Source organism: Malania oleifera, chromosome 3 (assembly GCF_029873635.1).
Source record: "Malania oleifera isolate guangnan ecotype guangnan chromosome 3, ASM2987363v1, whole genome shotgun sequence".
NCBI lineage: Eukaryota > Viridiplantae > Streptophyta > Magnoliopsida > Santalales > Ximeniaceae > Malania > Malania oleifera.
This window is the reverse complement of record NC_080419.1, coordinates 7,009,571-7,022,837: the sequence shown is the minus strand read 5'-3', so window position 1 is coordinate 7,022,837 and position 13,267 is coordinate 7,009,571. Positions and strand designations below refer to the sequence as shown.

Below are 13,267 nucleotides of genomic sequence, written 5' to 3'. Positions count from 1 at the left end.
CAGTCACATATGAGTAACTACTAAGGATCTAATGATCATACATCTTATATTTGAGAACATCGCAATTAGAACTATTCAAACCACAATGTCATCGAGCCATATCAAAACTATCCCAGTGATAGCAGCATTGCCGCATCCATGTTAACTAATGATACCTCTAACTCAATAATCATACACCAAAACCATGAGTTAGGGTTGCAAAATTCTAAGACCTTAACACTAAGCCTTAACAACTCTCTAAAAAAGTTAAAAACTAACTTTTAGAAGTTGAAAAAACTATTTATCAAATACAATGGACAACTTCTCTAGTACTAAAAAGTGGATTCTCCCTTTGGTGTCTTATTTTTTTCTTTCCAAAATGTCAAATTTATCCCTATATTTGTCAATGATTATTCAAAAATACTCACTTAACTACTCATAATTATCCTAAAATACTTCTATAACTATTTGGAATCTTTATTACTATAAAGGGATTTCTTCCTTTAGTGTCTTCTTTCAAAGATGTCAATTTATACCTATAATTACCAATGATTATTCCAAAATACTCTTTTAACTATTCACAAATATCCTAAAATATCTTTATAATTATGTCAAAATTGTCCCCATAACTACTCATAATTATTCCAAAATACACCTATAACTATTAGCACAACTTTAAAATGACCTTATACTATTTAATTATTTGTTATATATATATATATATATATTAAAATTTAAAAAATAGAGAGCCATGGAGCACGTACCTAGTGCTACCCATGGCTAGTTTACTTTTAAAAAGATGAAGTTGAGGTTAGGGTTGCAAATAAGTCAAGCCGCTCGTGAGCTACTCGGTGCTCGACTCGATAATAGCTCATTCAAATTCGTTTATTAAGCTAAACAAGTCGAGTTCAAGCTCAAATTTCAAACTTGTAAACTAAATGAGCCGAACTCGATTTAGTTCATACTTGGATTGTTAGGCTTGTAAGCTAACTCTTTTAACAACTCATGAGTTAGCTCGTTCAGTAACTCGTAAACTAACTCGATATTGAGCTCGTGAACTAGTTCAATATTAGGTTCGTGAACAAACTCAACATTAAATATTTGATTTTAAATTTGTTACTTTAAAATATATTTTTATCAAATTATATTTATTAATTGTAAATTATTTTAATTGATTAATGGTTTGATTTGTTTATTAGTTTGAAATGAGGTTCAGTTGAACCAAGTTTACGTTTGAGCTCGAGTTCGAACTCGAACTCGAACTCGAACTCGAACTCAAACTCAAACTCAAACTCAAATTCAAACTTGAACTTGAACTTAACTTGTTTATATGTAAAGTGAATTTTAGTTGAGTTATGCTCAAGTTAAATTCAAGTTATATATATGTCAAACGAGTCAAGTTGGAGGACTCATTTGCAGCCCTTATTGTGACAAACTTACCCTTAAATCCTTAATATATTAATTTAGATTTTCTTACTTTTAGTGCGTGTAAAATGCCAATACCACAAAACTAACGGAGGTTTTCGCAAAAGGTTGATCTCATATCGTCGGATCATGGTAAGTCCGGCAGTACTCGATCGGGAGAAAGGGGAAAAGCGCAGGGCGAGCCCGTCACTGTCATGCGAACCCTACAGCTGTTGGAGCTGCGGAAGAACTCATTCTTTCTAGGACACAACCACAACAGAGTGAACTGACCTCTCGTCCTTCTCCCTCTCTTTCTCTCTCGCCAGCAATGGCGCACGGCAAGCGCAGGGTTGCGGAACGCCGACCCCGATCCAAAGGTTTGGGCGTCGCTAAAAAGCCCAAATCCGTCTCTCTCAAGAACCAAATTCGCTCCGCCGAACGTATGCTTCGTAGGGTACACTCTCTTCCGTCAAATTTCTTACACAAGTACTAAAACTCGTGCATTTGTATCCGCATGTGTCTTCTGTTGAAGCAGCTGTTCTGGATATGTCTTGGATTGATGCTTATTATAATATTATCCATTTGGTTTCTTAAAGAGTGCAGGGAAAGAAACCGAAACGTAATTATAATACTTGTTTTCTCGTGTTTTTTAATCGTGAATATCACATGACTCGTTTGGACGAGGCTAATCATTGTGTTGGTTTCACTTGAGGATATATGTTTAATGGTTATTTTCTTGTCTCTTGTTCTAGGTAATTAAAGTTTGAAGTTTCAAAATTTGATTCATTTCCTTCTCGCTGTTTTATTTCTTTCTTTATTTTGAAATTAAATAGAGCTTCACTGTCTCCAACTCTATGATATACATTTTTTGTTTAAATTATTTATGGTATCAATATAGAATGGACCATTGCTTGTAAATGCTATGGAAAGCTGAAATATCTATTATTTGGTTACATTTGCATTTTATTTCTTTTCCCAACTGTTCTCCTTTCCATCAATATTTGTTATTTGGCTTTACGTGCATAATTTATGCTTCCAGCCTGGGGCTGTTGGCTTTGGGATTGCCAGTATGTAATATGCTGTTTCATTCTCCAGTTCTATATGATTCTGGCAGAGCATTTTCATGCTTCTTGGATGCATGAAGTTGTTATCAAGCAATTTCATTTTATTTATTTTACTTGTTTCTTGGATGAACTGTGGTGGTGTGTGTGTTAGTGATTTTGTTCAAGGATCTCCCTGTATCCTGACTTAATGGGATTATGCGATCCACACTGACTGATATTTTTTTTTTTTGTTTTTTTTTTAAGAATCTTCCTCCTGAAGTCAGAGATGCTCAGCAAAAGAGGTTAGAAGAACTCAAGAAACAGCAGGAGATTCATACTCGTCTGGCTGTGGAGCGTAAAATATTTTTACGTGACAGAAAGATAAAGTTTTTTGGTAATCATTGGTTTGATAAAATGTTACATAATTTACATTTAATTGAGAAAGATAAAATTTCAAACATTTGCATTCATCAGAGAGAAGGAAGATCGAAAGAAGAATAAGACGATTGGAGAAACAACAACGTGCCTCATCTGGGCAGGCCCACGAAGCAGAAATTTCTGAGCAGCTTTCCAAATTGAAAGAAGATCTTGAATATGTTAGGGTAAGCTGCGTATTTTGGTGCCATTTGTTCTTTTGTGAATGAACATAGGACATCATGTCAGAACTATCCCTTGGAATAAATAGGACCGTTTTCACTCTAACTGCATACAAGAAAGCTCATAAACATTTTGATACGATTTTGCCATATGCATGTGCACACACACATATGGGAAATAATGCTGTGCTGATCTATTAGTCTATTAATTTGTACTAGAGTATGTGTTGCAGCAACCCATTATTAAATAAACTAAACAGTATGACTTGGTTATTTGAGCGTATGCTCCTGTAGAAAAGCTGTGAGTCAATCCCATTCTGCTTTGGATATTAGTTGGTTCTTATCTCAAGCAAGTTTGTTATATGCTAGGCAGGTTACAGCAATATTTTTCCATACTTCAGCTTGCTTTGCTCGAGCTAAAGTCGGTGTAGGGTGGAACACAGTGGTCAGGGATTACTGGTTTCTAAAGCTAACTCTAAATATAATTTATAAAATGGAAAATAATGGTGAACTGAACATTAGCCAGATATCAGTGCGAGAAGTAGAATCAAATCTGTGGAAGGGTCAGATCTCAGTGGTCTCTCAGATTGTCATCCTGACAAGTGACAATGCAGTCTTGAAGGTAATTTGAGCAGGATGAAGCGGTCTTTCATTGCATAAAGTGGAGATTAACAGAATGGTGTAAATCATATCCCCAAATTGTTTCAAATCAAAGCTCCACCGTTCAATCTGAGATTTGAGAAGGTTAATGACAACATTTTTGTTTCACCATCCATATGTGATGTAAAAAATGGGTGCATTATTGCGAGATTGGTGCTTGCTTCTAGGAATGGAGGGGTATGAACATGAGAAATTTTGGAACTTTTTTGTATTGAGTACCATGCAAGAATGAGAACCGAATCAACAGAAGGGGAAATATTTTGAATTTGGGTTATAGTTTTTAAGTAGAAGTGTATATATATATTTTTGAGGTGTAGTTCTCAAGGAGGTGGTTGCAGTTACATAGTTTTTTAGATAAGCAGGCCAGTGAATTTCAACTTCAGGGTTGTCCAGTGAGTTGGACAGCTGTTCTACTCACTTTTGATGCCCTGGTTCAAGTTACAAGCTGGTGCTTCCCAGCTTGGAGGTTGCGATTAAATATTTGGAGCTCATAGAAAAGAACAAGCAAATTGGGCAGAGGTGGTTAATAAAGGAATACATTCGAATGATAATGAATGCTGATGTGTGGAGTGTGGTGGGCTAATGAAGAATTTAGGAACTGGTCCGAGGAAGGACACTGTGTCTCTAATCGCACTGAGGCACACATTGAACTCAGTGGATAATTTTTGAGAATTATAATTTATTTTGGGCCCCATCTAAGATTGGGGCTGCCCAAAAAAGCAAAACAGGTACCTTCTTCGGTTCTTCCCATTGTATCCAGAATCTAATTTGGTTCTTTAACTTGTTGAAATATTATTGCGGCAGGCCAAAAATTTGTTACTGAACAGGCACCTTCTTCCCATCATTAGCATCTACTTAGGCTCTTTTACCTTTTAAAATATTGGTGTGCAAGGTCTTCTTAACCGAATGATCAAAAGTCATGTTTGAAAATGCAACTATATCTAATAAAGAGGGAGGGAAGCTGTACAATATTTTGGATGAGGCTAAAATGAATAAATTGAATCAAAGACAGCTTCAAGACAATGACAATCTGGTTGGAAGTCTTGGTGAGAAAGCATTAGGTTCGTGATCAATTGAAGTTGTCGTATACAAGCAGAAGGATAATACATGTGGTGCTCTAGACCATATGAGTAATGTTCATGAAAGGGACAGCTGTTGAGTTGTTTTGGGCGATGTTGTGCAAATGAAAAACCCATATCCATCTAGTTTAATGTGGTTAATTTGATGATCCCTTCTGAGGAAGAACAAGAAAAAGCTTGTGATGAATAGCGCTGGGAGATGAAGAGGGATTCTAGCAATCAGGTAGGTGATTTGAAGGATCATAGATTTTCAAGGATGTGAATTCTGATAATTTTCTGAAGTGATTAAGGTCTAAAAGCAAGTAAAGGTGGCAAATAGAGTGAAAATTTGTGAGGGAAAAAACAGAGAATGTTGAGAGTGGTAAAAGATTCAGTTGTAAAGGACTTTGACTCATTGAAAGTTGAGAGTGACATTGAAAGGGTAAGAGTAACTAATGGTTGCTGAGGCACAATATCATTGTCTTTAAGTGTAGATGTTTTTTTGGGGAAAGGAAGGAGAGAATATACAAAATGAAAATTTACGAGAAATTACCAAAAAACAGCAAATCTCCCAACCTCAGATATCCTTCCTCTGTCATTCTCTAATATCCTTCTCAAGACTTCATCAGAGTTCAAAGGAAAGTTCTCAAAAATAAAGAGTTTCTGGATTTCCAGACATGGTAGATGCAGGCAGTTCATGTAATCTTACTGATGAGAGCTGAAGGACTGTTGCCCAGGCAGGCCAGCTTGTTTACCTCCTTGTTCCTACTAGAGAACTGACTAGGGTCTTCAGGGAATTTGTAGCCCCCGGTAAATGAGCTCACTGGAAGAACATTTAAAAAATAAATGATTTCTGCTTTCCAAGTACTGATGACAAACTAACTATGTGGGTCATGACTTACGAGACCTCCCTCATGTTGCAATTTTGTCCAAGGTCTTCAGTGTTTCCCACTCAACAAGTCAAGAGATAAAAGCTTGTCTCAAACTACAAAGTCTACAATCTTTGAATCAAATAGCCGAGGACCATGGAATTTTAGGGTTTTTACTCTGATTTGACTCCCAAGAAGGCTCCAGAGAAAGAGAGAGCCAGAGGTAATTGAAGACCAAGTTGTAATATCCTCTTGTGCAGGAATAGGATAGAAGGTCAAACCAGATCTGATTTCAGAAATTGAGCTTGAAACTCTTCTTGGCCAAGTGCACATTCTTCCTTTTGTTAGAGCTGAAACTTTAGATCATTTAACGGTGATTCTAGGTAAGTTTGGTCCATAATGATCCATAAGAGTACCAAAAGGAAGCCAATTATCAAAAAATAGGAAGGTAGATGTACCATTTCAAGTTTGTGTCTGAAGTTAGGAAAGCAGAAAACATGCGAATTCATAAAAGATATGGAATTGTACAGATAATGCATGATTGTGGGGAGATTAGTGCGTCTGTCGTGGGTTTAGTTGATTTGGCCTATGGGTGTGAGTGCTTAATTCTCCGTTGGACATCCTTGTAAAAGTGTTCGGGTCTTTGAATTTATTTTGGTGTGAATTTTATGTTTTTGATCAGTAAAAGGACTTTATTAAAAGGGCATCAAGGGGGTGCCAATCCAGATTTCGCAGTCATCCCTCCTGCAGAATGTCTCAAATGTCTAAAATTTCAGTATGGTCATTCACTACAATCCTACTATGCCAGCTGGAAACTGCAGTAATCCATTGCTCTTTTTACTAGTCTGAAGCAGTGTAACAGAGTTTTTGGAACACTCTCCTGTTTCTTTCTTTCCAAGCACACCAGAAAATTGCAAGAGGGATGAGAGGCAAAGCCTTCCTCTGCTACTTGGTTGCCTGAATCCCTTTCCATGCCTAGAGTGTTGGAAATATAATAGAAGGAAAAATGTTAAATAAAAAATACAAATACTTGTCAGAAGTTGAGGCGTCAAGGACCACTGTCCTTAAAGCCGATATTGTGCCTGTGGAGAACATTTCTCGGTGCATATAGTCGTTGTGCGCACAACCTATAGGATTACTCAGCTGGATCGGTTTTGTGCGCACTCATAAACACCAGAGCTATAGGACATGTAGTGTTATTTAGTTATCCAACAAAATATAAATCTCAAGAGAGAGTAGAAGATGAAGTTATTTCGAAGAAGAAAAATGTATCTTGAAATGAAGTGGGATCATAGTTTTTATAGATAAAATTAAGTATAACTTCTAACATCATAAATATGAAACCGTTAAAGTAGTAGTTAATATTCTAAAATATTAAAACAAATATATTAAATTTAATGTATGTATATATATTAATTTGAAATATATAACATTAATATCAACAATCCTCCACATGGTTCAAATTAAAAAAAATCGAAGAAGGATAAAAAAATCAGTGTCGTGTAACTCTGAGTTGTAATGCGTTGGGTGACAATACCTTTTGGTTTGAATTGCATTTAGATAAAATATGTTATGAGCTACAAGAGCTTGGTGAATTTTAAATTCTTAAACCAAATTCTTTTAGCGTAACACTATAAACATGTCGCTCGCATAACATCTCTAGACACAATACTCTTGTGGGTTGGTATGAATAGGCCATGTGTTAGGGCTTGACAGTGTGATCTTGGTTAAATGGGGAGGAGAGATGTCTTCACCTGTCCTCGCCAGGGATTTTTATACTGGATGTTGAATTACGCAGATGATGGCTTGTGTTTTTGTCTTGTTGATTGAATATAACAACTAGTTCCACGTATTATTGAGTATGAAGGTCGCTTGTCTTCATGCATTCATTGTTGTTGGAACTGATATTTCATGACTATGAATGGCTTCCAGAAACCTCTCGTATGCTCATGACAATGGGTTTGAACGTGTAGTTGTTGGCTGAATCTGTCGAGGGAGAGCCTCGGCGAGTGCTGCGCGGCCCCTTAATTGAGTTTAAATTGGGGGTCCATGACATTTGGTATTAGAGCACGGTGTGCGTGAACACTATGAGTTGTAAATTGAGAATTTGAAATTTTGTAAAACAAAACAATGCGGAGGCATGTAAGGCAAGGGATGACTCAAAAGAAAGGCAGGCCAATAGACTTTGAGGCCGCCAAAGAGATAAATGATTTTGAAAATAGAATTGTGGAACTTGAGTAAGTCATTCCATGTATAAAAATCCCTGGTATGAAGTAGTTGAAAGCCTTGAGTGTAGCGCCCCTAACCCAGTGGGGCCCGGTGTGCTATTATTCCATAAATAAACCCTATAATAATCTCTGATACTAGAACTATAGTGTTAGCTATCCGAACCAGAAAGGGGGTCCTGGGTGCTCCTGTCCATACACTCAATATAAAACATGCAGCGGAAGACAATTAACCTCAAACACTTTACCAGAGTTCTAAACCATCCTAGTTACCCATATGTGTCCCCATGTTATGTATATTACATCCCAAATTAAACAAACATAATAAACTAGTGTCTCACTTGCACTTACAATAACTACAAAAATCTAATCCCAGCCCTGTCGCATGTAGGGTCGATTCCTTGTAGGACTTGAAATATGAGATAGATATTGGGGTGAGACACTTCTCAGTAATATGAATTAGATTATCATCAGTGTGTGACTAACATGAGTTTTAGTGTGAACAAAATACGTTCATATATTGAACTGTAAGTGAAATGGCATTTGAAAACTGTACTCACACCTATATCATTGAAAATACATACATTTTCTTTGATAATGTACTTTTGGCTCAATATAGCCCATTTTTCATAAATTACATATATGAATAGAGAACCTTCCTTATTGGGCAATCATATAACATCATAAATAACCCCCATGATCGGGTTGTGCGGTTCGAAGATTGGACCTAGCAATCTGGCCGGCCGACCACTGCTAGGTCAACATAACATGCTTTGAAGTACGATTTGTCCACCTCTACCTAGTCCGGATTATAGGAGGGTACGACCCTACTTAGGCCAAATCGACTGTCTATGACCTATACTTCCACTACAGTGTGACTGCACTAACACTTTCATTAGTTGCGGTACCAAGCTTCCATAAGATCTAGACCCTCAGGGTTCATAAACCATATATATAATTTACATAGTAAAAGCTGTAACATGATCTCATTTTCACAACTCGGTATAAAATTGTCATATTCTTAATTCAGTATAGAACCTGTCATATCATAATTTGGTATAAAATCATCATATCATAATTTAGTATAAAATCGTCATATCCATAATTCTGTATAGAACTTGTCATATCATAACTCGGTATAAAAACCGTCATATCATAACACCACATTATTCTTAACAATTCCTGAGATCAGTATAAAACCATATCTTTCATTGTATAATACCATAAAAACCATCAGGTTTAATTATGCAATAATAATAAACATTCTCATGCCACACGATTTGAGTGATATTTCATAATATAATAAATTGCCCTAGGAAAATATATTTTGCTGAAAATAAACGTATGATCATCTCTAGGGTTTAGTTTAACTCAGTACATATGTTTTTTAGGAAAAGGAGATGATAACCCCACTCACTTAGTTTTCCCCAAATATGTATAATAACCAAAACCCTCGTTTCATATGCCCGATTCATTCAGAAAATCATATATAATATTCCTATATCCATATACTTTAGTTTAATCGGTTCACATTTCAAAAATAACTGACATAATCTAATCCCCTTACCCGTTCCTGAAAATCTGCCTACAACTTTCGGAGGAAACCCTAGCTTCTTAAACCTGGCCGAGAAATGAGGACCGGCAAGCCGGGAGGAGAGAGAGAGGATCGGAGAGTGCGTGTGGAGAGATTTTGGGCTAGAGAGAGAGTGAAACACTACTTAGGGGTGGGGGAGAGAGAAGAGAGAAAAACCCTAATTTGAAGTGGAGAGAGAGAGTGTTAAAAATGAAATAAAATAGAAAAGTTTCTACTTATAGGCCCTTGGCCCGCAGGAAACCGTCGACGGTTTGGTCTCATACCAAACCGTGCCCACCCAAAACCGTCAACGGTTTTTCTGAGATTCCTCAAACCATCATCGGTTTGATCTTTGTACCAAACTGTTTCCTTTCTTTTCCTTTCCTTTCTCTTTTCTTTTTATTTTTCTTTTCTTTTCTTTTTATTTTTCTTGGTTTGGGTTCCTACAGTGAGAATAGGCTGAAATGCATTGGGGGCATGATGCCATATCTCCCATCTTAGGAAGGAGAAAGACAAACAAAGCTTGAGGCATTTCGAGAGGAGGATTGAGCAGTTGGAAACACATCGAGGTTGTGATGCCATCCATCATCCCAAGGGGTAGTGCCAATAGAGCTTGAGGCCTCCCTACGGGAAGCAAACCAATAGAGCTTGAGGTCTGCCAAAGAGTATTGAGTTGTTGCTTTGAATAGGTTGAATCACATAGCCGGCATGATGCCATCCATGATCCCAAAGGGTAGAGCCAATAGAGTTTGAGGCCTCCCTATAGGAAACAGACCAATAGAGCTTGAGGTCTGTCAGAGAATATTGAGCTGTCGGAAGCGTTGAATAGGCTGAAAGACATCAAGGTCGGATGCAATCCAAAATCCCTCGGGGTAATGCCAATAGAGCTTGAGGCCGCCCTATGGGAGTTAATTGAGATCGTGGGTTATCTTTGTGCGTGTGAAGAATGGAAAAGAATTTATGACAATTTTATGTGTAAGTGAGCAGAGGACTTTTAGTTGGACTACAGAGAGATGGTAATGGTTCCCGCCAAGCACCCAAGAAAGTAGGCAAGGTGTCATGCTAAGTGTTAAAGGGGTTGGCCGGGTGAATGTTGCACGCTCTGGTAAGTCAACATGGCAGAGAAAAGGTAATGGTTCACACCAAGGGCCCAGGAAAGTAGGTAGGGTGTCACACCAAGTGCTAAAGGGTTGGCAGGGTGAACGATGCATGCTTCGGTTAGTATGGCAGAGAAAGGATAATGGTTCCCGCCAAGTACCTAGGAAAGCAGGTAGGGTGACATGCCAAAACGTGAAAAGGGTAGGCAGGGTGAAAGTTGCATGCTCTAACCATGTTAATATTGAGAACTGGAAGCCTCTGTCGACTTGAACGATGGCATGATGGGAGATTCAGTTTATTTCAATACCCAAAAGACAACCAATTGGAGTGGATGAGTTGTATACCTTTTCAGCTCTTTGCAAGTCAGTAGTCAACTACCTCACACAGTCGATGAGTTGTTTCCTTTTTCAGATCCTTACCTATCAGTTGTCGTTGTTATCCCACATAGTCGATGAGTCATATCCCTTTTTAGCTTTTTACCAGTCAGTACTTGTAGTTAACTCACACAGTGGATGAGTCGTTTGTCTTTTCAGCTCTTTGCAAGTTAGTAGTCATCGTAATCTCACACAGTGGCTGAGTCTATGTCCTTTTTAGCTCTTTGCAAGTGAGTATTCATGGTTCCCTCATACTGTGGATGAATCGTATACAGTTGAGACTAAATATGTAGAGTATAACTTGGTAGACATGTAGTAAATGACAAAGGTTGTCAACAACAACAAGAGTGGGAAGTCTTCTTACATATACATCGACGAGGTCGTCGATAGAGTGAGTGGGGGAGAATGTTAGGGTTCAACAGTGTGATCTCGGTTAAATGGGGAGGAGAGATGTCTTCACCTGTCCTTGCCAGAGATTTTTATACTGGATATTGAATTACTCGGATGATGACTTGTGTGGTTATCTTGTTGATTGAATATAACAATTAGTTCCACGTATCATTGAGTATGAAGGTCGCTTGTCTTCATGAATTCATTATTGTTGGAACTGATATTTCATGACTATGAATGGCTTCTAGAAACCTCTCGTATGTTCATGACAACGGGTTTGAACGTGTAGTTGTTGGCTGACTCTGTCAAGGGAGAGCCTCAAAGAGTGTCGCGCGGCCCCTTAATTGATTTTAAATTGGGGGTCCGTGACACCATGCACCATACTTGGATAATCATGAGTGCTCTGGAAAGTTTTAGCTCAGTAAACTTTCATAGGAAGCAATCCCACACATAGGTATATCCATTAAATGTGTAACTCGAACTAAACACACCACCTAACAAAGGATATGAATTTATTAAGAGATAAACTCAACCTCACAATCATTACAGTTGCACTATTCCAACACCATAGGGATGATCAAAACAAGTAATAGTGCTCATCAAACTACTCAATGTTTTGTTATTACTCATTGAATCTTGTTCATGGGATCTCCAATCACACAGGTTGAGTTGCCATCATTAGTAGTTTATGTTTAGGGCTTAAGATACATCCCACTCAATTATTATTATTATTATTTTCCCATTAGCTTTCTACCAAACCCTTTAGATAAGGAGTTCATAAATCAACAACTGTTTCTCACTCATAATTTAATCATATTGGTACTAGGTACCCCCACATTTTTGTGATCACACTAATAATAGCCCAATTTAACTATTCAATTAGTTCAAGTTAGTCCACAAATATACTAAGTGAAGCCAATACTATGACTATGTGTCTGTTATCCACTTGGACAATGCACTATAAAATTACACATCTATGTGTATTATTATCATGCTCGAATTAATTTTTGTGTGCCATTTAAGACTCGTAAATTTAGGTGACTCTATCATCACTCTACTGTTATCATGCAAATACTATGCCTCATTTGCACCAATCTTGCATTGTAAAATATTAATAATAATTATTGAACATACTAATTTAATTGCATATTTATGCACCATCGTCTATTTCACGTATAAATAGAATATCGAAAACACTTTAATCCCCACAGAAAATGATAATAAATTTATGTGCCTTACAAAAAACACGTAGTTGTATAATTGGGGAAAAAATGGATAAATCTTTTTTTTTTCTCCATATACGAGTGGAATAGAATAAAATATTAAAATATTATCTACTAGAAAACAATAGACTGAGCTCCACCCTTGCTCCTGCTTGTGAGTTTACTTCAAATCTCCAGCTCCACTCCTAGGCTCCCAACCTCCGTTGCCGGACATCACAACTGAGAAGGACAAGACGACGATTTTTGAGGTCTGAACCACTGAATGAGTGAACCCTAGCCTTGTGAGTCTCGGCCTTTGAACCTCCTTGCTAGCCTTCGAACCTCCACACCAGCTTCCATCGCCTGACATTGCAGCCTTCAACCCTAGCCATCGATCGACAGGCATTGCAGCGGTGCAGCCTCCATCCCCAGACGTCGCTTCGTTGAAGGCTTGAATCCTCTTTAAGCCCAAAATGAATGAGGGAGCCTATGAGTCGTCGAGTTGTCTTCGTTGAAGGCTTGAATCCTCTTCAAGCCCTATCATTCAGTTTTTGAGAAAGTTTAAAGATTAACTTAGAGTGCTTGGTATATGCTCAAGAATGGGGGGTTCTATTTTCCTTTTCGTAGAATCCAAGACTTTTGAATTCTCAGTTGAGGAGGGTGGTTCTTATTTCATGTTACGCATTTTTGAGCGAAATTGATACTCTGTCCGATCAGTTTGCATGGGCAAAGAGAGTGCAAAACGTTTGCTAGCTATTGTGGAGGAGCTAATGTCCAATGTAACTCTTGGTAATTT

At 37.7% G+C, this 13,267-nt stretch overlaps 1 protein-coding gene across 2 annotated transcripts in view; it reads left to right on the top strand.

Moving 5' to 3' along the window:
- Positions 1-1,454: 1,454 nt before the first annotated feature.
- Positions 1,455-13,267, top strand: part of LOC131152385 (rRNA-processing protein EFG1) — a 34,039-nt gene continuing 22,226 nt past the window's right edge. Inside the window, exons 1-3 of one of the 2 annotated variants that reach the window (XM_058104237.1) lie at positions 1,455-1,837; positions 2,691-2,820; positions 2,901-3,028. In XM_058104237.1, coding sequence (XP_057960220.1) covers positions 1,712-1,837; positions 2,691-2,820; positions 2,901-3,028 — 384 coding nt within the window. In that variant the 5' untranslated portion in view covers positions 1,455-1,711. The remainder of the gene's footprint in view (positions 1,838-2,690; positions 2,821-2,900; positions 3,029-13,267) is intronic. The other variant, XM_058104238.1, reaches the window with a different exon arrangement.